Genomic DNA, 23,397 nt, shown 5'->3' on the forward strand with positions numbered 1-23,397 from the left:
TATCAAACGCCTTTTTTAAGTCTATAAAAACACCAACAGTATATTCCTTATTATCTATAGCATTAGATATCCCTTCTACAAGTTCCATCACTGCCATCAAAGTGGACCTTTTCACTCTAAAGCCATATTGGTTATCACTTAGGAGATTATGCTTCTCAATATATTTATCAAGTCTATTAACAAATAACTTTTCTAAAATTTTTGAGAACTGTGGGAGCAGTGATATTGGCCTATAATTGGTAAACTGACTTCTCTCTCCGTTTTTATGGATTGGAATAACTTTTGCTATTTTCATTTGTGAGGGAAATACACCAGTTTGAAAGGACAGATTACAAATGTATGCGAAAGGTTGCACTATATATTCTATAATACTTTTAACTAATATCATGTCAATACCAAAACAGTCAGTGGACTTTTTATTTTTAAATGTCTTCACAATGTTAATTATTTCTCTATGAGTTACAGCACCAATAAACATGGAGGACACATTCTGAGTAATATGTTTATTTAGGTCGTTATTATTTCTTGACTCTGGAATTTCTTTTGCTAAATTAAAGCCAACATTTACAAAGAAATCATTAAATTCATTTGCAATGTCTTTAGTTTTATCAAGCACAATATCTTTATCTTTTTTAAAATAATCTGGATAATTCTTATTTTTTGAGCCCTTTTTGATTATACTATTTAATATCCTCCATGTTTCTTGTGTGTTACTTCTACTTTGCTCCAATAATTTGTGGTAATATTCTTTCTTACTTGTTCTTATAATATTTACTAATCTATTTTTATATAACTTGTACTTTATTTCAGCATCTTTTGTCCTCTGTTTTATGAATCTCTTATATAGATTATTTTTCTTTTTACATGCATCTTCTATCCCTTTTGTGATCCATGGTTTATTTGATCTGTGATGCTTTCTAGTGATTTTCATTAAAGGACAATGTTTTTCATATAGTGAAATTACAGTTGATAAGAATGCATCATATGCACTATTTGAATCTTCATTTGCAAAAACCTCATTCCAATTGTGTTCCTTTAAGTCCACCTGGAGGGCAGCAATGGCTCTTGTTGTTCTAAGTCGTATCATATCAAATATTTGATTCTTTTGTTTAGTTTTAATCCCAAAATAATTTTGAAAAATTGCAAAAACAGGAAGATGATCGCTTATATCAGTTATAAGAAGTCCACCTACTATTTCATGGTCAATTTTATTTGTGAATATATTATCTATCAATGTAGCTGTATCAATTGTTATTCTACTTGGTTATATAATTACAGGGAAAAGGGAGTTACTATACATTGTATTTATGAAATCTGTTGTTTTCTGATGTCCATTTGGGTTTAGCAAATCTATATTAAAATCACCACAAATTATTTGCACTTTTTTTATCATTTAGGTTGCTAAACATAGCAGCAGGTTTTTCATTGAATGTCTCAAGGCATGAACCTGGTGTCCTATAGATGCAACTTATTGTTATATATTGTTAGCTTTTTCAACATGGATTTCAATAGTGACACATTCCAATACGTTATCTATGGTGCTTGACATACATTCAATCAGACTACATTTCAAAACTTTATCTACATATAAAGCAGCACCGCCTCCTTTTTTATTCACCCTGTTCATTGTAAATAATTCGTATCCTTCCAGTCCCATTTCACTAATTTTCTCATTATCGAGCCATGTTTCTGATATTGCAATTATATTAAACTTTTTTAACTTACTTAAACATTCTGTAATTTTAGAAAATTTTTTATACAGGCTTCTACTATTGAAATGTATGACCGACAATGCATTTGCCATTTTAATATTCATATTGAATTGGTCATCTGTATAGTACTCACAAGTATTATTGGTGTTATTGTAGAAGTGGGTATCTGGGTCAATGTTACTTTCAGGGTCATGCATGTTGTGCTCTGCATAGTTAAACGTTTTGAAGTTCGTTTTCTCAGCGTGTGTGGCAAAATAACCACCTTGACAGTCCTTTTCATAATCAAATTCTTCCTCTTCAATATCTCTGAATGGAAACCTATCATCTGTGTCCAAACTTGTCATTTATGTGTTTTTGTTTTTGTTGTTTTTTGAGCCGTAAGGCCAGAAACACTTTCCATACCCATTGTTCATTATCCAATCGTCACTTTTCCAATAGATTCCAGAGCAGATTCCTGATTATTTATATTGCTCTAAGTCTTTGAGTTCTCTTATCATCACAACTTTCGCTTCTTCGGGATTGCCATTTAGTCTTATCATTACTTTGCAGTTCCTCGTCCATGTCGCTTGTATCTTATTTTGTTTTCTCAGGCTGCGTGCCTGTCTTGCAATTTCAGCAGTCTTTTTCGTTAAATGTTCATTTAAATACACACCAGTCCCTTTTAGCTTCTTACCCTGTTTCAGTAACTCAATCTTTGTTTTGCGACTCACAAACCGAAGAATCATTGATGGCTTTGTTTTACTGTCTTTTTTGGGGAGCGTGTGGCATGCTGCAATATGATGGCTCTGAATACTTACATTCTTCGTTTGAAGGAATTTTATCACTTGCTGTTCAAGCGTTTGCAGCTCCTCTACCGGGGCATCTTCACCATCTTTACCTCCCCCAGCTGTTACTCTGGCGTAAGTTCGGTGTTGCGTCTCCAGTCCACTTATGACTAAATCATCCATTCTTGTGTATTGTTCAAGGTCCTCGATTCACCGTTCCAAGTCGTCTATTTTCTTGTCCTTGTCCTTTATGAGGTTTTTTAGTTGTTTTATTTCATCCATTAGGTCATGTAGCATACCTTGTTGTTTAGCCACTTTGCTCAGTTCATCAGACATGAAATTAAGCGATTTCCTAATCTCCTCCAACTCCTCTTCAACTCCTGGGTTTGCTTTTTTAGGCGGCATTTTGAAAATGATGAGATTTGTATTTCCTTGTGATGGCCCGTTGAAGTCACTGTCGATTAACTTGTTGGTGCCTTGCTAGAGGAGCCTGGGCCCAGTGGCTGCTGGAGGATCCTGGGCCTGGTGGAGCAGGAGGATCCTGGGCCTAGTGGCTGCTGGAAGAGCCTTGGCCTAGTGGCTGCTGCAGGAGCCTGGGCCTGGTGGCTGCTGGAAGAGCCTGGGCCTGGTGGCTGCTGGAAGAGCCTGGGCCTGGTGGCTGCTGGAGGATCCTGGGCTGGGATTCATGAATATATGTCAAATATGTCCTTAATTAAGACAGATATGGCATGAAAGGAGCAGCTGTATTAGAAGTGGGTTGCAATGTGGCTTGCAGATACTGTAGGCAGCAGTCTCGGGCAGCTTAAAGCAGCTTAAATAGCATGCTCTATAGAAGTTTTGCACTTGCAAAGTCACCAGCATTGTGAATCATTAATGTATCTAAAGTACTTAAGAAAACTGTTTTTTAAAAATCACTTCATGATTCACAACTTAGGAGACACTGCCAAATATAATCTTGGCAGTGTGGTCAAATTTTCTATGTACAGCTACAGACAACATCTCTCCAACTTTCCAAACAGCATCACAAATACATCCCCTTCTAGCACAGTGGGGTGTTGTCATGTCAAAGCCCTGTCAGTGTTACTGCCATAGAGTGAACTGTAGCATCATATAACTTCCCTCTTTTCTCAGGAAGGACTTTTTTCTGAGAAACCCTTTATAAAGTTTAAAAACTCAACTTCACACACTTCTGAGGCAGTGTTTGCCTCCTGTGCCGTGCTGAGAGATTGTGATGTATCCATTTGCTCACCCACCCTTCTGTACTTCCACGTTGAGTTTGCCTCTCTAGGCCACATTTTGTGTGTGTGTGTTTGGGTGGGTGGGGGGGTGGGGGGTGGGGGTGAATTTTAACTTGACCTAATTTCTCACATAGGGAAGAAGAAGCAGAAATCTAAAACTGCTATTGGGAATACTTTATAGAAGTCCTCCTCCTAAATTGTACCGTACATATTATAGCCGATTTAAAAGCAGACTCCCTGCTTATTTTAGTTCTGCAGATGATTTTTTTTTAGCAATTATCTATATGTAATTTGTCAATCAGGTTATTGTTTCTATTCTTCATAACATGACATATGCAAAAATGTGTTAATGCATACTTTGTTGGAAAAGGGACAGTCATTGCTGCATGTCTGAACCTCTGTGGATGAATCAGTGGTTAAATGAAACTAAATGGATGTACAGCAATATCCAGTGAGTGAAATTACTTTGTCACCAGTAGACTATTCATTACAGAAAGAGATGATTTGGCATAAGGTGCCTGTCAGATTGAGAGGATTCTGGGAAGCACTGAGAGAGTTGCATTTATTTAAAAAATGACTTTTCTGGTAGCGGTACTACAGACGATGACGAGCGATGACTAAGGCTGGAGATGAAAAAGAAGCTGCCTTTTCAAAGCTTTGGCACCACATATGATGGGCAAAGCAGAACACTGAACGCCGGAAGAAGGAGTCAGCGCTAATTACTTTATTGGTAGATAAGCATTTTTTAACCTTCCTAGAAATTGAGGGTTTTGCTGAGTGTGCTATACTATTTTTGAACATTGGGGAGTACTGTCACAGTCCTATGTGTTTGGCCAGGAGATACCCCAGTTTGAATGCCTTGCTCAAAGATATTAGGATAGATTAACCGACAAACAATGTTTCAGACTGATTGTAGTATTAGGATAGTTTTGCTCAGCTGCAGGGATTCATTGGCACAGCTGCTGCCCGTGAGTTAATCAGTTTCTTCTCATTTAAGCAGTAGTGTGATGGCACCTGGGTCCCTTGTACACATGCCTCTACCACAGTGATTGGTGCTCCCTGTTTACAGGCTATCTAACCTAACACCGAGATACATGACTGTTTGGTAAGATGGTCTTTGTACAGTTAGTGTATGTGCATAAAAAAGTAAAGCTGCCTCACTAACACAAGATTGTGTTTGTGGTTAGAGGACACTCGCAGTAACAGTCTTATTACACTAGTTTACACATGAAACGGAACAAGATGGAGTGATAAAGTGGTAGCCACCACTCATCTCACTTTAAACGAGGATGTGACTGAAGCCAAAGATTATCTGACATCAAACTAGACATCCATCAGACCATGCATGTAGTCACAGCTGAGAGGTATTTAATTAGTATGAACAGGCACTACTAATTAAGTCTACTTATTTCTGCATTTCCCATATAAAGTTGTATTATTAGCTACAGTATGTAAGTACAAATTCTCACAGTATGTACAGTAGTATGTGCTTGAAAAGTGTGTCTCAGTTTTTCAAAATAAAAATAAAACTTGAACACTCAACAAAGTAGGGAATTTTTTATATTCATATTAGCAATTTAAGCAGAAGCTAGATGTAATGTGGAGGTGTAAGGTGAATTTAAGGGTGTGACTGAGTGAGTATATTCACAGGCTTTTATGGTGTTCATTGGGCCTCATTAGCTGACCATCCTCCCAGGTCAGCCCAGTCTATTGATGTTGGCCAGGGGAGCATGTTGATCATGCATCATGCAATCTCTGTTTTAGTATATATACTGTATATTTAAATCAATACTGTATACAACAAGAGTTCTCAGAGAGCACTAATTGGTAATATGAAATCCATATGGCCAAGAAATTTTAAGATCTATTCACGCAGAGTGGTTTTGTGAAACTTTATGATGTCATTGTGACTTTGTAGGGCATCATATTGGAAACATAAAAAGTGCATTTTGCAGTTCTCACCAAACCCTCTAATATGACATATTACTTGATATGGTTTCTTTAAAAAAAATTTCAATGTCATCGTTGATCTTGAGTGCTAACAATGTTAGTCAAGGTCAAATGCTTAGCCAAACTAGGTACTCATGTTCCCCGAGGCCTAGTATATTGCTGTGAAGTTTGAAGACACTCCATGAAAAACTGTGGGTAATATAACATTTTTACAGATTTTCAGATTTGATGTGACCTTTACCCGATTTTCAAGAAGATTAAATCAGCTCAAATTTATATTGGTACCATCACACAAAACCTGAAAATTATATATTGAAAACTGTGCACACTAGACTGCTAACAAACTCCTTTCAGGGGGAGAAATATAGGTGCAGTTAAGGAGAATGAAATCAAAGCTTTCTCTTCTATGTACATGCCTTATCTGTTATCTCCTCTCAGGTGAAATGAAATGTCCCTGTGACCTGTGAAAAAGTTATTGATGAGCTGCCAATATTCTGATTAACCCTTTATATTGATTGAAAATCTCAGTTACAAAAATCTTCATTTGTCATTGGTTCATTAGTGAACTCGCTGCACTCTGGTTGACCTCCTCCTCCTCCAACATGATGAAAAGCCATATCGTTTTTGCAAGACTTGCCAAATACATGTTTGGTCATTTATGAGCTGCCAAAAATGCTAATCTATGGATTCTACAAGATTTACAGTGGTACACTTTGGCACCAAAAAATCAGCAATAAATTGTTTTGTGTTAACTTTTACTTAACCAGGAGATTTTTTTTCTTTTTTTTTTTTTCCAATAATGTCCTGTGCCTCTAGGTTATGTAAGCTACAGGGTGTAATCATCTGTATCAGACTTGGTCTAGCACATCTCCCAGCATCCAGTTACTGTATCTTTTTTTCTTGTGTTCTTAAATCACTTTTAATGAGTGCCCAACACTTATGGCTACGAGTAAACCTCAAGCCGTGCTTTTTAGAAATAAGTTGGCATTTGTCATTAGCCGTTAAATGTGACAATATTGTGAAACAGTTCAGGCCATCTTGGTAAGTTATTCTGTCTCATGTACAGTACACACTTCTCAAGTGGTTTTGCTACTGTAAACAGAGTTAAACCAAAGGAGCTGCCTGGGTAAGGCAATCAGAAGCAGGAAGTATTCTCACATCGGCAGCTTCAGAAGTCACATGGGCATTGTACTAGTTAGCATTTTCACTAGTGAAGAATTCTTTTAAGCTTTAAACTCAATCATGATTCACTACTTATTCACTCGCTCATGTATATTTATGCAGCTTTTTGTTCCATAAACTGTGCTTGCATTTCAAAGGAAGCTGAAAATTTGAAATTCTATACTATTGTGCATAAGAAAACAGTAGGGACAATGTCAAATACCATTTAATGTCTACACTAAATTTTTATATTGGCATGCACAAAGTAGTACCAAACACAGTGTATGTTGTATTTAATAAGGGAAAGTACTGACTTATTACTGATTATTACGAAGTTATAAGGTCACGTAATCAACAAAGTAATACAATTCATCCTGTCATGAGCAATTTGATTGTATTTGTTGTTAAGATCTTCTAATGTGGGCAAACGTCATATACTACAAACACTTAATAATAATAATAGTGGATTGCATTTATATAGCGCTTTTTGGGGCCCTCAAAGCACTGTACAATTCCACCATTCATTCACTCTCACATTCACACACTGGTGGAGGCAAGCTACAGTTTTTTTTGCAAGCTACAGTTGTAGCCACAGCTGCCCTGGGGCAGACTGACAGAAGCGAGGCTGCCATATCGCGCCATCGGCCCCTCTGGCCATCACCAGTAGGCGGTAGGTGAAATGTCTTGCCCAAGGACACAACGACCGAGACTCGAACTGCCAACTCTTTGAGCCACGATCGTGCACTCAAAACGCTTTATATAACATGCCTCATTGAATCATTCATACCAGGACTTTTTTCTATGCTTTTTCTACCCAAGTGCTTCAGGTCTAACATTCACACACATTCCAGAAAGAAATTTGGCGTTCAGTATGTTGCCCAAGGATACTTTGGCATGCAGACTGGAGCAGCCAGGGATCGAACCATCTACCAGTGTATAACCTGCTCTACCTCCTGAGCTACAGCCAGCCCAAGTCCCTTTTTAAGACCAGCTAAACACTCACTGGATAAAAATACTAACAGAACCTCATTGAATCCTTTCTTCCCATCCCTGTGGCTACTGAGAAAAAGTGCTCAGTCTAGTGACATCAAGGAAGATATGAGGACACTGACGTCAGCATACGTATGCATTATTTACTTGAATACCACTTCCACACAAATCTAAGATTCTCATTGCTCTGATTTGAACATACTGGATGACTGTTTCTCATCTATAAGACATTTATTGTGTTAGAAGAACAAGCGATGTTATATTCAGCAAAAGGCTAGTTATTTTCCAATAGAAAGACAAAGAGAGACAGGAAGAAAAAATAATGTAAAGAGGCAGGGCCTCTTGGAAGAAGAAAAATATCTGTCAAGATGGTGAGTTACAAAAGAGAAGAAGCCCAAATTAAAAAGAACAAGACAGAGTTTGAGTGGCAGGATCGAGAGCGACAGAAAAGATAGAGATAAAATGAAGGGTTGGCAGCATCGATGAAATGTGATAATGAAAGGGAGAAAAAAAGAAAGATGATTTATTTCTGCTCCTCCATACTGTAAGTACTTTGCCACTGAAGCAATTTAACAAAGTGATAAACAGCTTTCCAGAGAATTACACAACTTATATTTATCCTCGTTGTCTGACAGACCCCACTTAACTCTTTTTTTTTTACTCTTTGATACAAGCCAAAGCAGCAAAAGGAAGTTTAAAAGACACTCACATGATAGAAAAGAAATGTAAAATACTCAGTTTTTAATTATTTTTTACAATTTTATGTAATGCAAAGCATGTTTGATCACCATTAGAACTTTATTTCAATATTTACATAATTTTGTGTAAAATGCAAAGAACGGCAGAGTTTGTTATTTTATGAAATCCCTATGGTGGTAAAAAGATTCATCCATTCGTTTTTGTCTGCTCTTACAGTTCAGGGTCATTGGGGCGGAGCCTATGCCAGCTATGATAGGGTGAGAGTTTATCATAAAATATGTTTTTTTAATTACAGTTCTGTTGGTTTTACAAAACAAGTCCTATCCATTGGCCCCTTAATGCAGTGAGGTCAACCTATACCCTTACCGGGAAAACAGCTTCAAAGTATAATATTTCCACCTCCACGTTTGACTGTGGAGGTAGATAGTATTCACTTAATCCAAACACTGCTGGTTGAGTTAATGCCAAAGAGTTTGATTTTGATTTCATGTGACCACAGAACTTTATCCCAAACCATCTTTGTATTATTTGTCTGTACATGTTCCCTATGCTTGCAAGCATAGGGGACCTTGGGCGCCATTACCGGTGTAGTGTGTTGCCAATGGTGACACACTACACACGAATAAGGCTCCTCCTGTGTAGTTTTGGGCTGATCCACAACCCCTTCTTATAATCATCCTCACCCCATGAGGCAAGATCTTGCATAGAGCTCCAGACTTAGAGCAGTTGATGGTCATTTTATAGTTCTTCCATTTCCAAATAAGATAAGATAAGAAATATTCGCACCAACAGCTGTCACATTCTCACTAAGCTCCTTGCTGATGGCCTCGTAGCCCATTTAAGCCTTGTATAGGTCTATAATTTTGTTTCTGACATCATTTGACTTTGGTTGTGCCCATGGTGGTGGAGAGGTTGGACTGGAAGAAACTGATTCTGTGGACAGGTGTGCTTCATACACAGGGTAAATGGACTTGTTCACACGCATTCATGCTCCAATGGATGCATTGGAGAGCAACTTGGAGTTAGTTTCTTGCCAAGGATATTTGGCATGCAGACTGGAGCAGACAGGTATCGAACCACCAACCTTCTGATTAGTAGGTGACCTGCTCCACCACCCAAGACTTCAGGAGGATCAGGATGATCTGTAATTTATTGACTGATTAATTGCAATCTGTGTGCCATGTGGGCACAGACTGGCTTCTTGCCCACTGGAGCCAGAATTCAAATACTTATTTCATTCAATTGCAGGCAAATAAATTTATAACTATTTACGTTTTGGGTTTTTTATTGTTGTTTTTTTTTTATAAAAATGCTTTGTCCTATCAGCGGTTTTTCATCTAGTACATCTGTTTTGACTCTAACCTGATACTTTCTTTTATTTTTTTTAACTGATCAAAAAGAAAAAAATCTCACAGTTTACTACACACAAAACTTTGCAGTCTTGTAGCCACTGTACTAGTGGCTGCGTGTTAACATCAGCATCCCAACATGTTCTGACTGTTAATCTAATGATTAGCAGTTTAAAGATTTTTGACTTGCAAAGTTACCATGAGGCAAAACATGCAGTAAGTACCATTGGAGTTTAGTGCATTAGCATCCCAGCATTTGCTAATTGGTAGAAAAGTGGATGTTCAGTGCTAAAGACTGTACTGGACCTGAGGTACAGTACAATGCAGAACAATACATGTGCAGAAACCAAAAAATATTGTACTCATTAAGATAAAGAGTTGAAAAGACAACTTTTTAAGTTTAAAAAACTGATTAGTTTTAGGTAATCAAACAAGTCCCTGTACAATCTGAAAACGGAGCATAATAAAGTCAGATATGGTGTAGGATTATCTTATCAGACTAGTGTCTGAACCAGTATAACATTTCTATCCAGCACATAATCAGCGATAATATCTTGATCAAATCAATGGCAGTGCAAGAACCATTTTTCTACTTACAAGCGATGACTGGACAGTTTTCTTGTGTTGCTGCAGGGAGAATAAATCACTTTAAGGAGCACCAATTTTGTTGGTCCTTTCAATGAAATAAATTTAACATGACTTTGGCTAGTTCTTTGATAAAGGACTCACACGTGCACACAAAAAGCCCTTGTGTAAGCACTCACTCTCACATCCACACAAGAGAGTCCTCTAACCTCTATTACAGCTGGCACTATGGTGATTTGTTCCCGCCAAGGTCTATATTAGAACCGCAGGGCAGTGAAGAGGAATAACTGGTTCAGAATGGAAGCAGAGGCTCCAACAAGCACTTTTTTTAAAAGTAAAAAAATGCCTGAGCAAGGACTTTTGAAAATGGACTCTGAAGAATCAAGTATAACAATGAAATTAGAAAGAAATGGTCCAAAGTTGAGTTAGATCTACAATAGAATTATTTTATACGGACACTAGAGGTCATTTTTAAGGAAACCTTCTCCAAAATATTATAAAGTATTTTACACATCATAACTTAGAGTTGACCTGAAAAAGCACATTTCATTTTTTACAAGTAGTAACGATCCCAAAACTTATTTTCAAAGTATATTTTCTTGTACCAGCTAATCCAAGCTCACTCTGATATTCTAACAGCTGTTACAGTTTTAAAATTTCATAACGCCAGATGACAAATTGTCTTGTTTTTAATGGATTATTGATAATCTACTGTGTGCACCACTGGTTTGTCTAAAAATAAAAAAGGACCCAGTAATTGAGGATGTATAGAAAAAGACAGGTTGCACATGTTATCATAAAACAAAAAGCCTAACATCTGTGTTACTTTCTTTTCTTTAGTTAGTCCTCTATCACAGTAAAATGAATTATCTTTCAACATTTTGACAGAAATGTGGATAAAAAAGAATTGTGGATACTTTTTGTTCTAATAAACTAGCGTGACATCACTACAAAAGTCTTTGTGTCCTTAAGGTGCTGTTGGAGAGAAAATTCTTGGTGGTAAACTGATTCTCGGGGGATTGTAAATGGCGATTAATAGATGTTAAAATATAATTAATTAATTTTGAAATGAATGCTTTCAATTATATGAAAAAGAGACCACAAATCCCCAGAGCTGCAAACAGAATTTGGAACACTACTGAGAAAATATCCATGAGTATATCTTTATACAGTGATGGACTATTTTCTACTCACAAAATCTCTCCCAATGAGAGGACATCATATTAGATCCAGTGCATGTTACATACATCTTTACAGCAACTCCTAATTTTCATTACAGAAACATGTTCCATAGAAAATTCAGAGCCAGTGAACATCTTTACACTCAGTTACTTAGTGTAGATGCAACACTTCTGCAAGAACAGAGACAAAAAGCGTTGGATAATCTGAGCTTAGTTGATCCAATAATAGCATCAGATAATTTTCTAAGCTTTTCACTATGTAGCTTGATTGTATTAGCATTATGATACCAAACAAACAATTGTAAATGTTACTGCTAAAATTCTGAGACATCAGTAGGTGGAGCACGTGTTTATCTTCATGCGGTTTCATGAAAAGGGCTCTTTCACGAGCATTTTAAATTTAAGAAATTCGAGTAAAACTAAATGAAAGCGGTGGCTGTCATATATTTTCTCTTAAGTGTTCACAAATTAAAGCATCAGAAGGGGGAGGTCATGAGGAGGGGAGGTGGGGTGGTTGTGCTGCTAGCTGTAGCCTTAATTTAAATTTATCAGATACGAGAGTGGCAATAAATCTCATCTAGCACTCAAATAAGAACATTTGCCAAATGTTATGGCCCTGACCACTGCCACCCACCCATCTGCTTAACCTCTTCTGTGTTTTCATGATATGTAGATCCTGCTGTGCAGTCCTTGAACCAAAATTGGACCCAAGTGCCAATTAGTCTGCTTCCAGGATTCATTCGACCCTGATTGGAAAGGCAACCCGTCCAGCTCACCAATCAGCAAACTCACCTTGTTGCTGACATATAATTTAAGGGAAGCACTGATGTCATTCGGGCAGTGCTGTGATATAATGTGAGCAGCCTGCCTCTGAGTCTCCTGTAGTTCACTGTTTATTCGTCTTTACTGTGCAGATTCTGTTTGGTAGTAATTTGAAGTGAGTTAACACTATGCAGATGTAGTTCAAAGCTGTTTAACTGGTTGTTTTTCTAAAGAGTTTCTACCTGGAAACTGGGCCAAGCTTGGCTTAGACTGAAGTTTTGAAACTGAAGTGTTGTGCTTGTATTTTAGATCATATCTAGAATAATGTACTTTTTGTTTTCCTTTTGTTGAATCATTGAATCATATTACTGCCAATTTATTTCAGGACCTTTGTTTTTACTTTTGCAGTTTTGTCTCTTCTTTTTAGTAGCCATTACTGTTTTATTGTTCTTCGCTTTACAGTGTTATGTTCCCTTTAGCTGAGCTAAGAAAGGACAAGGACTGAAACCTTTTCTATGAGGACAGAAAAAGTGCATGTTTTCTCAAAAATTATGAATTTTCAGATATCAATTGTTGTCCTCCCTTAAAACGCTGCTTAAGTGTATACATAAGAGCTGTTTTATTTGCCAGAAAAAGGACATAGTGTAAAATATATTTTGCTGACACATTTAATGTATGTGTCTTCCAAAAATCTCTTTGGAAATATGCAGTGAGGTCAACCTATACCCTTACCGGGAAAACAGCTTCAATGCATAATAACACAGAAAACACAACAAAATACAGCTGTAGTGAAAAAAAATACAGATGTTGAACTAATTTAGTTTCTAATTCAAATTCAGTTTAATTTATATATCGCCAAATCATAACAACAGTCATGTCATTGTGCTTTATTGTGAGGTAGACACCCTACAATAATAAGTAAGCAAGCACTTGGCAAAGGTGGAAAGGAAAAACCCCTTTTTAACAGGAAGAAACCTCTGACAAAACCAGGCTCATTTCCTGTAACCAGTTAGGGGTAAGGGAGGGAAACAAGGTTATGGAAAATCAAGATTTCCACTCACTTACTAAGATGCTTTAAAATAATAAATCTGTCATTAATTCCTTTTCTTTTTCTACAATATATTGAATTATTTGAGTGAGAGGTTTTATTTAGACCCAGAATTGGTCTAAGCACTGACTGTGGTGTCTGCAACATCTTGCAAAAATGATGTTCAAGCAACAAAAATAAAATCCAAGTTGCTATAACTCATAGCTAGTTTTTGACAGCACGGAAGATGGGCATAATGTCAGAAAAAAGAGAGGTGAAGAGTCAGGTCACTGCACAGGAAGAAAAGACTGACAAAAGAGGAAAAGGAGCAGGAAAAAATTATGACAGGTGAGAGCAGGAGGTGAAGGAGACAGCAGAAAATTAGAGGCAATGATGGCTGAAAAGAGGTGAGGGAAGACAATGAAAAATGACGATAAAAGAGAAGAACGAAAGGAAGAAGAGTCCAAAAACAAATTGGACAAAGGGGGAAACTATGAAGTAGGAAAAGTTTTTTTTTTTTTTACTTAATATTTCTATTTAACTCATTAAAGGTTCTAGTAATCACAGCAGTTTACCAGAAGCCTGAGCAGGAAGTGGTGATTTTAGCCTGTCATGAGAGACAATGGGAGGTGGCTGTAAAAGCTCGTCGGATCAACACATTCAAATTGCCTCTCAGTGGCTTCCTGTCATTACCACACAAAGCACGGCTGTTAACAGGCTGTGGCATTAAGAATGAAATCTCACTCTCATTCATTATGTAACGGTATGTTTGGAGAGGAATCGCAGAGGCTGTCTCGTCTGGCTTTGTCTTCACTTGAAACCCACGTCAACTTGACTTCCTGCTCTCAGGCTGTCACAATGCAGCCTGTCAAGACAGTCAGGCATCATTCAGACCTTCATTTCATTTCTGTACACGTCTTACGTACTTTTTTTTCTACCTTTCCCTAATTCTTTGGCTTTCTTGTTATTTTTACTCCTTGCTTGGATCCCTGCATCTCGTCCTAGTGTCTGAGTCCTGCTCCTATTTGGAACTACATCAGTCTGAAATCTGAAGGGGTATTTAAAAGGAGATCAGTTATTTTAAGCACCCCCAGTGAGTTAGTTGCCAGTGTAAATGGTGTCTGGAAAGCACAAATTCTACAATAGGGTCCAGCATAGCAATCGATTTATTTCATCAATTATCTAGTATCACTGAAAACAAGAAAGCTTCAGAGTGCCAGATGGTTCTAGCTCGCTGTCAGCAAGTAATCCATTCATTTGCAGGCCTGCTACACCAAGAGAATGCTTTTTGCAATAAATATAAGCCGCAATATCTGATAACTAGTCGCTCATGTTTTATTAGAACCTCATGAGTTGCTGCCTGCTTTAAAGGTCAGCTGCATTCACATCACATTTGCCTAACATACTGCTGAATGAGGAATCGGGCAGCTGTTTAAACTACATGTTATGCTACAATTTGCAAAATGCATGCAAATACAGAGCTGCTCTTGGCCAGATGCACTGATATGACAAAACTCAACAAAAATCTTTTACATTTCTACACAACTAAGTTTCCATTTACACTTGGGATCATTTTAATCACTGGGTGAATTAAATTAAAAGATTTTTTATTTTCGTGTGCACGTGGAAAACTTAGTAGTAGCAGGACACATTTTCAGTGAACCCATTGCTAGCAAATTCAGTATCAACACTATGCACCTGCACGCGTAACAAATGCTTGACTTGATCTGAGCTTGTGCTTATGTCACACAGCTTCACTCCCTTGTGGATCAGGATTTTTTATTTTTTTTTTATTTTGTTTTTTTTGGGGGGGGGGGTATATTTGGATTGAATATGAGTGCTTTTGGAGTCCATTAAAACACAAAATAACAAACAAAAAATGTTTTTGTTTTTGAATGGATGTTGGTTTCTGTTTGGATCTTCACAATCAATACAATACTGCCAGTAACACAACATAAGGAAGCAAGAAGGACACACAAAGGATCCTTAAGGTGGAATCTTTTACAACAAAAATGACTCTTTCCCTGACCTGCGCAGTAAGAGCTGGTAAATGGCTGAAACGGGAAACCTTAGCCAATAATGCAACACATACGCACAGTAGAGGGCTCTGTTCTGTGGTGGGTGGCATAGCTATTTGTTATTATAGTAAAGATGGTGGTGTGTGTGCTTTTTCTTTTATTTTGAGCTGTAGGAAAAAACGTACCATCCTTTTTAAGCTTTCTTTTCCCTTTTTTATTTAATATTTAAACTTTTTTTTCACTCAGACTGAACTGGTGATCCGAGGTCCCCTTTACTGCCCAAATAATTACTCTTAGGCATTTCATTAATGTCTTTCAAGCAGTAACAATCGTCTCTAAAAGGACCTTGCCATTTCCTTGATTGTCTGTGAATAAACACACGCCATTTTGCTTTCAATCTGAATAAGGCTTCAAAGAAATTCAAACTGTCTTCTACAAAGCAGTGAGCGACATTCGGCACAGAGAATTTGCCAACATTAGATCTTCATCTCCTCGCAGCTCTTTCATTCCCATTGGTGTGAAAAGAGACGAGCTGCTGGTTTGTTAAAGAGGATGTCATATTGCATTATAATCTCCGGGTAAGAAATTCATCAAACCTTCCCCTGCCATGTGGCGCTGCTGACGTGCTTTTGTACCCCGTGGAGAGAAACACTGTGTTAAAGCAACAACTCGATCGCTGTTCCCGCATCAGACTAAAACACACCTAAGAACACACTCCCTGCTGCCATATTGCTCAGTATAACAAATGAACACCTGCAGCCTTTACCTCCCTCCCTCCAGCCCCTCCTCCTCCTCCTCGCCCTCCCTATAGAATAGACCTCCTTTCCTGGCAGTCCATTTTTTTTACTCTTGACTTTTCTGGGTCGTCTCTCTAGCTTAGAAGCACACCAGAGACCTCTCTGCTTTTTCCGTCCTTCTCCTCAGTTCTTCCGCTACTAATTCATATCTTTGGCATCTTTCTTTCAGTTATTTTCATAAAGAACACTACTGCACAGACTTTGCCTTATTTTGACTTATATTTTGCTCTTTTCCTTAATCTCTTCACTGCCTTCTCTTCATACACTTGGCCTCTGTGTGACTTGACAGCAGAATTGAAGAAGAAAACAAGTTGTTATTCAATGAAGGGGAGCAGGGGAAGGAGGAAAAGAAAAAACAAGAGATGCAAGAAGGAAGAGAGCATGAAAGATTTAACTTCTTTTTAAAGCAAGAAGGGAAAGGAGACCTATTGTGCTATTGTACTTTTTTTCAGTCTTACCTTCTTCGTCCCTCCTCATGCTCTTCTTTTCACCTTTACCACTTTTGTCCTATTCCTCCGTATCTATCGCCAGCTGATGTTTGACTGATATCCTCTTTCTTCATGTCATTTTTCCATCCTGCTTCTTTTCTTTACTCGCTCCACTTATGCTCATCATACATAAGTCCCAACTCCCTTCCTCTCAATTTCCCTTCATGTCATTCTGCTCACTCTCTCTCTCCTGATTTGCAGAAGGCTAATGTCCCAGATCCTCCTTTTAGAAGTGACATCTCGTCTAGCTGCTTTATGAAGCCATAATACCTGATGCACATTCGTACTTCACACACACACACACACACATTTAACACTTTCATTTCTAACTAAAAGGTAGTTCTTTTAATGTTTCTATAGGAAATCTGGATTCTGCAGTTTAAATAAATAGACACTAACACGTGTCCTCGCAGAGGAGCAGTCCAACTGTAAACCTCTACATAATCCTGTTAATCTTCAGATTTCATCCTAAATTAGCTAATTAAGGGATAAAATCACCACTTTGGAAGATTTTCCTAATTTCCTTCTCCTTATGAGAACATTTTGTTCCCACAAGCAAAGAATTACTGCAGCACACACACTCACACAAAGAAATATAAAGTCAATTAATCTCCCAGTACAGCAGCACCAGGAGCGCCTGTTCTGTTTCTGTTTCTATTAGAGTTTTTTTTTCTCTATCTGATTAATGGCAGGATTAGAATGAACGAGAACAAGTCTGAGAGGAAAAAAAGTGTTCTCCCTAAAACACTTAAACATTATTGTTTTCATTTGTATTCTACATTCAAAAAAAGAGAGAACTTGTCTCTGCTGGTTGTATTTTTTGTGCACAACCTTTTTTTTTTTAAATCAGACAAAAAAAAGTCCTAGTCTTATTTACTACTTAAAGTACTTGCAGCTGTTAATTTGACATGCAGAGCTAGTACAATGAAATTTGCAGGATCAATCAGGGGCTGAACAACACAATAGTGTAGAGAACACAATAACATGCAATTTAAAATAAGATACAATGGCTCAACTTGGGGAATGGCAAAATACAATACAGTAGCACACAATGTATTATAGAATAAGAAAAACATGCAATAGCACCAGACTAGTGATCTATAGTAACTCATAGTAGTGATGGGATTTCCGGCTCTTTTTAGAGATCCGGCTCTTTCGGCTCGGCTCCTCTAAAAAGAGCCGGCTCTTTCGGCTCCGAACCGGCTCTTCAGGTTGTTTTGTTGCTTTAATTATTTGATCATTAACAATAATATAAAATTGTGCAGAAAAGGAATTACTAATGTAAAAAAAAAAGTGGTTTTATTTATATATGTTTATATATGACCCCTAGAGACAAAGCACGTACAAACTCTAAAGCATATACAAACTCCAAAAAGCACGTACAAACTCCAAAACACATTTCTAGCGTTAACTGAACTTCCAAAACAGAGCTACCCAGATCACTTAAATTACACAATTGAAAGCATGTGTGTATTGTTTGTGTATTTATAGACAAGCACTCATATTTATTCAAATAATTAAAAAAAAAAATCATTTACCTGTTACTACCACACACCAAATCCGGTTGTTGATACTTCCTGGCTTGTGTAGCCACTAGGTAACAAAAGCGCAACACTGCGCCCAGCATCCTGGAGCACTTCTGTTGTCTTTTGTACGTGATTCTGAGTTTGTACGTGCTTCTGAGTTTTTACGTGTTTTGGAGTTTGTACGTGCTTCTGAGTTTTTACGTGTTTTGGAGTTTGTACGTCCTTCTGAGTTTGTAAGTGCGTCTGAGTTTTTACACGTTTTGGAGTTTTTACGCGTTTTGGAGTTTGTACGTGCTTCTGAGTTTTTACGTGTTTTGGAGTTTGTACGTCCTTCTGAGTTTGTAAGTGCGTCTGAGTTTTTACACGTTTTGGAGTTTTTACGCGTTTTGGAGTTTGTACGTGCTTTGTCTCTAAGGGCCACCATAAATATACTTTATTTATTCACTCCACATAAAATGTAATAAATAAATCATATAATACAAAAAACAACTATTTACATTTTAAAATTTTAACTATTTAAATTTTCAGCATTTTCCTTTTAAACAAATTTAACGTGAAACAACACAAAGCACTGCAAACCACAACACAGTTAAATATAAATTAAAATATTAAAACAAAAAGAAGATGCACATTCTCTGTCATATGGGCCTGCATGATTTCTGAATCCTTTATCATCTGCAACTGAAAATAGTGGATGATTACTATACCTTTCTAATGTGACGTTGTTGTCCCTCACTCTCTTTCTCTCTGGCTCTGTTCCTGTGGTGCTGCGAGTGTAACTAACGCCCCTCCCCCCTCTGCCCAGCGCAAAGTACAGGCCGCGCGTGCGGAGTTCAGCGGAAAAAAGGGCGAGAGAGAGGGTGAGAGAAAGAAAGAAAAAAAACCCCTCACGGCTCCCAATAAGGAGCCGGCTCGCGTCGTTCACTTCAAAGAGCTCTAAGAGCCATTTCGTTCGCGAACGACCCAACACTAACTCATAGGTCATCTCTTATTGCTGATAAAGTGATACAGTGCCAATTTCTGATTCAGTGATACATTGTATGACAGTGTGTGTGTTCAATAAAGTGTTTAGCATATCGCCAGCGAGACTTCACAGTTTAACACATTTTTGGTTTGCAAAAGCTAGATGCAGCGTTTTAGGTAGATGAATATGCAAGGGACATGTCTTTTGTTACCAGAAAATAGCTGGTTTCCTTTTTTAGTCTGAGCAGTACTGAGCAGACTTTGGTGGCCTACAGATAGACAGTCCACATGGAAAACAAAAGATGGATTGCATATGCCAGGATCTTAAAACTACTGACTATTGTCTGTGTGTCTAATTTTACGTTTATCTTCATAAACTCGGACTGGCAGAGGAATAAAAAGTCTTGTCCTCTGATATCGGCTGGCTCTCAAAAGAGACAACTTTTTTTTTTTAAAATAAGCATTTTTAATTTTAGACTCACTTTACATGGAGGCTAACTCTGAAAATCTTTTGTATTGTTGTATATTAAACAAGCCAACAGAAAGCAAATATATAAAGTAGATCACTCAGAAACACCAGCCACAGCTATGGATATTTAAATGATGTTTACTTTATACAGAGGATTTCTAAAAATCCACAAATGTAATTTAAATAATTTACTGACAATAAGACTAATATTTTTTACTTACAATTTAAGGACATTACATTGATTTTTTTACTGATTGTGTTTCTCTGTATCTTTCACACATTACCAGTGTGCGTCTCTGGGTTTTGGACCCTGTCCCGTGCTGATGGATAGGATGTTGTATTATATGAGATCATATTTGCAACTGACACGAATGAAAGCTTGTTGGAAAATAAATAAATAAATAAGCTCAGACACATGACTCATCCAATAAAGTAAAGATATGAGGCTTTCCATTTCAATTCAACCTTCTCACAAGTTTTTTAGGCTTAATTGTTCAGATTTTTGCTTGAAGCATTTTTCATGGAATAATATCGAGTGCTGCTATGAATGCCTTTACTTTTACTTTCCAGTGATGATACTTATCCCACTTATGGTAGACACTCAGGTGCAGTTTTGTAGGAAGATTTGACAAAAAACATATCATAGAAGAGGCACAACAATTAGTTCTGCATCCACTGAAGAGGGAATCAGCTCAGAATAAAATGCAGCAACGCATACTGAGAAGCTTTCATTAATTACATTGCTGAATTGGAGCATTTCTCACTATGTTATCACTCTCTTCACTTTCATTTAAAAAGCACAGCTGAGTGCAACAAGAAGACATTCGGCAGCAAAGTGTGTAAAGTCAGAACCAGAAGGAGAAAATAAGAAAGTGGCATTTGCGCTTTACGGCATAAAGTTACTTCTGGAATGAACTCCATTACTGTGAGATTCACTGACCCCTGGGACGTTGGTTCAAACAGATGATAGGGGAAAAAAATGCATGCACTGATGACTGGCTTTCATATTTTACATTAACGTAATCCTGGAGAATCATCTCAGCTGTCAGTTTGTCACCTAAATGGTGAAACCTGACACCTGAATCGCTAACAACACATGCATGGCCTACATAAGGCTGTGTGTCATCAGCTGGGGCATTTACTGTAAGCATGAGTTAATTTATTGTTGTTTATTTTTTAACTATCAGGGAGTACCTAAACTCTATTTACATGAATCAAAGCTCATTTCCCACTTATTTGGTCAATTAAAAGGCTTACAATTAAGGATCAGTCGTCCTTTTTTTTTTACCAACCTACAACTGTTCTGCTTTTCCCAATTATGTGGTGCTGTTTCATTTTAACGGGGACCTATTATTATGGAGTTGAAAATAATCCTTATTTATCTTATACTGGGTTGTAGTGTGGCCCCTGAGTTGGTTTGCCAGTCTGGAGGTGCTTTAGCTCATTTCCTGTTAAGACCACTTTCTTTTAAAGCTGTTTTTTCTCCTGACTGAGCAGAAAAAACTGTCTCAAACAGAACATTTAGAAAAGTGTGAATCCAGGGATTACTTGTACATACCCTGAGCTCAGTACTTAAACCTTCCCCATGTTTACACCGCCATTTTATCAGTATATTGTATATGTCCGTCTTCTATTTGTTCAGCTACTCCTGTTAGGGGTTTGCACAGCGTGTCTTCATCTCACCTCTTCACACCTTCCATTTCTCTCAGAATCCTCCTCTGTCACACCAACCCTCCAAATGTCCTTCTCAGTGGTTGTCCTATTCTCCTGCCTGGCAACTCCATATTCAACATCCTTTGTGCAACATATCCACTATTCCTCCTCTGCACAGGTCCAAGTCAACGTGCCCTAGACTTGCCCCTCTAAAATATGCTCATTTCTAATCCTGTCCATTCTTATCAGTCACAAGAAAAATCTCCAGCTGTGCCTCCTGTCTTTCTGTTAGTGCCACCGTCTCCTAACTGTAAGTCATAGCAGGTCTCACTACCATCTTGTAAATTTTCCGGTTACTCCTGCTGCGATCCTTCTGGAACAAATCACTCCTGATACTCATCTCTACCCTTGTCACCCTGTCTACACTCTCTTTTTCACCTCTCTTGTGCACTGTCTACTGCTTTAGGTGGTGACCTCCAGGTATTTAAACGCAGTCACCCTTACTACCTGTTTTCCTTTCAGCTTCACTGCTACATCTGTCTCCCTCTCACTCATACACATATTCTGTCTTGCCTTATTCACCTTTACTCCTCTTCTCTTGAGTGCATACCTCCACTTTTCCAGGTTCTCTTTCACCTTCTCCCTACTCTCACTGCAGATCACACTGTGATCCTAGTCCACAGAAACTCCTCCTTGACCTCATTTATCAACCTGTCCATCAACACTGCAAACAGGAAGATGCTCAGAGCCAGTCCCAAATGTAATCCCACCCCTCCCTCCTCTGACCCATCTGTCACTCCTACTACACACACCTCACCACTGTCTCACTGTCCTCATGACCTGCTACAGCCTCACATACTTATCTGTAATTCCTGACTTCCTCATAAAATGCCACTCTTCCTCTCTTAGTACCTTATCATATGTGTTTTGTAGATCCACAAAGACACAGTGTAACTCCACCTGACCTTCTGAATATTTCTCTATCAACATTCTCAAAGCAAACATCATCATCGCTGCTCTTTCCTGGCATGAAGCCATGCTGCTGCCCACTGATTGTCACCTTAATCATGTGGGGTAATTTTGAGGTTTCCATATTGTGTCACCTCTATTTGACAGTAAAAGGTAAATATTATATCTGTCATATGTAATACTTATTCAGAGCTCAATCTAACCCCAATATAATAAATTACATTTTTAATATTACACACAGGATAAACATTACTGACCAAATACAGAGTGCAAATGTACTGCTTTTGCTTTTTTATGTTGTGTTTCACTTCTGTTCAGCTTTAGTCCTCTGTTAAAGTGCAAACTGTTCCAAAACAAGGCAGCGGTGTGCTGTCAGTGACCAAGCTAAGCAAACAAACAAGCAGGACACAGGTCAATTTGCAGAAGTGTTAAGAAATGCTTCCATGAACAAAATGCTGTATATTAGAGAATACAATGCCTGAAGGTTTAAGCACAATACGATCTATGTGTTGTGAAATGAGAAATCAAAGATAAAATCTCCAATATAAACCCACACATACTAGTAACCTGCATAGTTTTGCATACCTATAAGGTATACACTGAGGAACCAAAGGTAAGTGTCTAAATTTCAGCCACAACATAGTGTTTTAGCTATAAAACACACTCAAGCCAAGCAATTTCTTCTCCTCATCTGACCGTCAAAACAAGTAGTTGTGACGGCTTCTAAAATCCTACAATCGCTTTTAGCAGTTCTTTTAAAGTAAATTTAAATCCAGCACAGCAGTGAGATGTACCCTTGCAGATAGGGCTACTGTCTTGCCTTACTTCTACTTTTTTCTCCTGTTCTTTCTTATTGTTGTTAGAACAGTACCCTCCTTCCTGTGCTGTCAGAGAAGCATATTTGAATTGAGCTGAAATGAAGCGAGAGAGAGGACAAATGAAACATAGAGAGCAAGGGAAGGGGAAAAAGGAAGGGGAAGGGAAACAAGAAGTCAAGCGATTAAAAGGCAATTTAAGGTGGAAAGACAGAGCTAACCTGCAAACAGGATTTCAAAACTGCAGAGTGAAAATGGCTCAGGGAGGGAGTGAAGGCTTG

The 23,397-nt window shown here is 37.9% G+C and overlaps 1 protein-coding gene and 1 long non-coding RNA gene across 3 annotated transcripts in view; both read right to left on the reverse strand.

Moving 5' to 3' along the window:
* Positions 1-23,397, reverse strand: part of rims4 (regulating synaptic membrane exocytosis 4) — a 61,835-nt gene that overhangs the window by 32,755 nt on the left and 5,683 nt on the right. The window contains exon 1 of one of the 2 annotated variants that reach the window (XM_085159339.1): positions 16,692-17,854. The exons of the other annotated variant lie outside the window; for it this stretch is intronic. Within the exon in view, the coding sequence (XP_085015465.1) occupies positions 16,692-16,710 (19 nt within the window). The 5' untranslated portion in view covers positions 16,711-17,854. Of the gene's footprint in view, positions 1-16,691; positions 17,855-23,397 lie in introns of those variants that run through there. 2 annotated transcript variants of the gene reach the window in all.
* On the reverse strand, positions 2,595-16,685 carry LOC146518157 (uncharacterized). Its single transcript, XR_014874069.1, has 2 exons — positions 13,346-16,685; positions 2,595-12,932 (listed from the first exon to the last, which is right to left on the reverse strand). It is a non-coding gene; the product is annotated as an uncharacterized LOC146518157 (long non-coding RNA).

This window comes from Neolamprologus multifasciatus, chromosome 5 (genome assembly GCF_963576455.1).
Source record: "Neolamprologus multifasciatus chromosome 5, fNeoMul1.2, whole genome shotgun sequence".
In the NCBI taxonomy this organism is placed as follows: Eukaryota; Metazoa; Chordata; class Actinopteri; order Cichliformes; family Cichlidae; genus Neolamprologus; species Neolamprologus multifasciatus.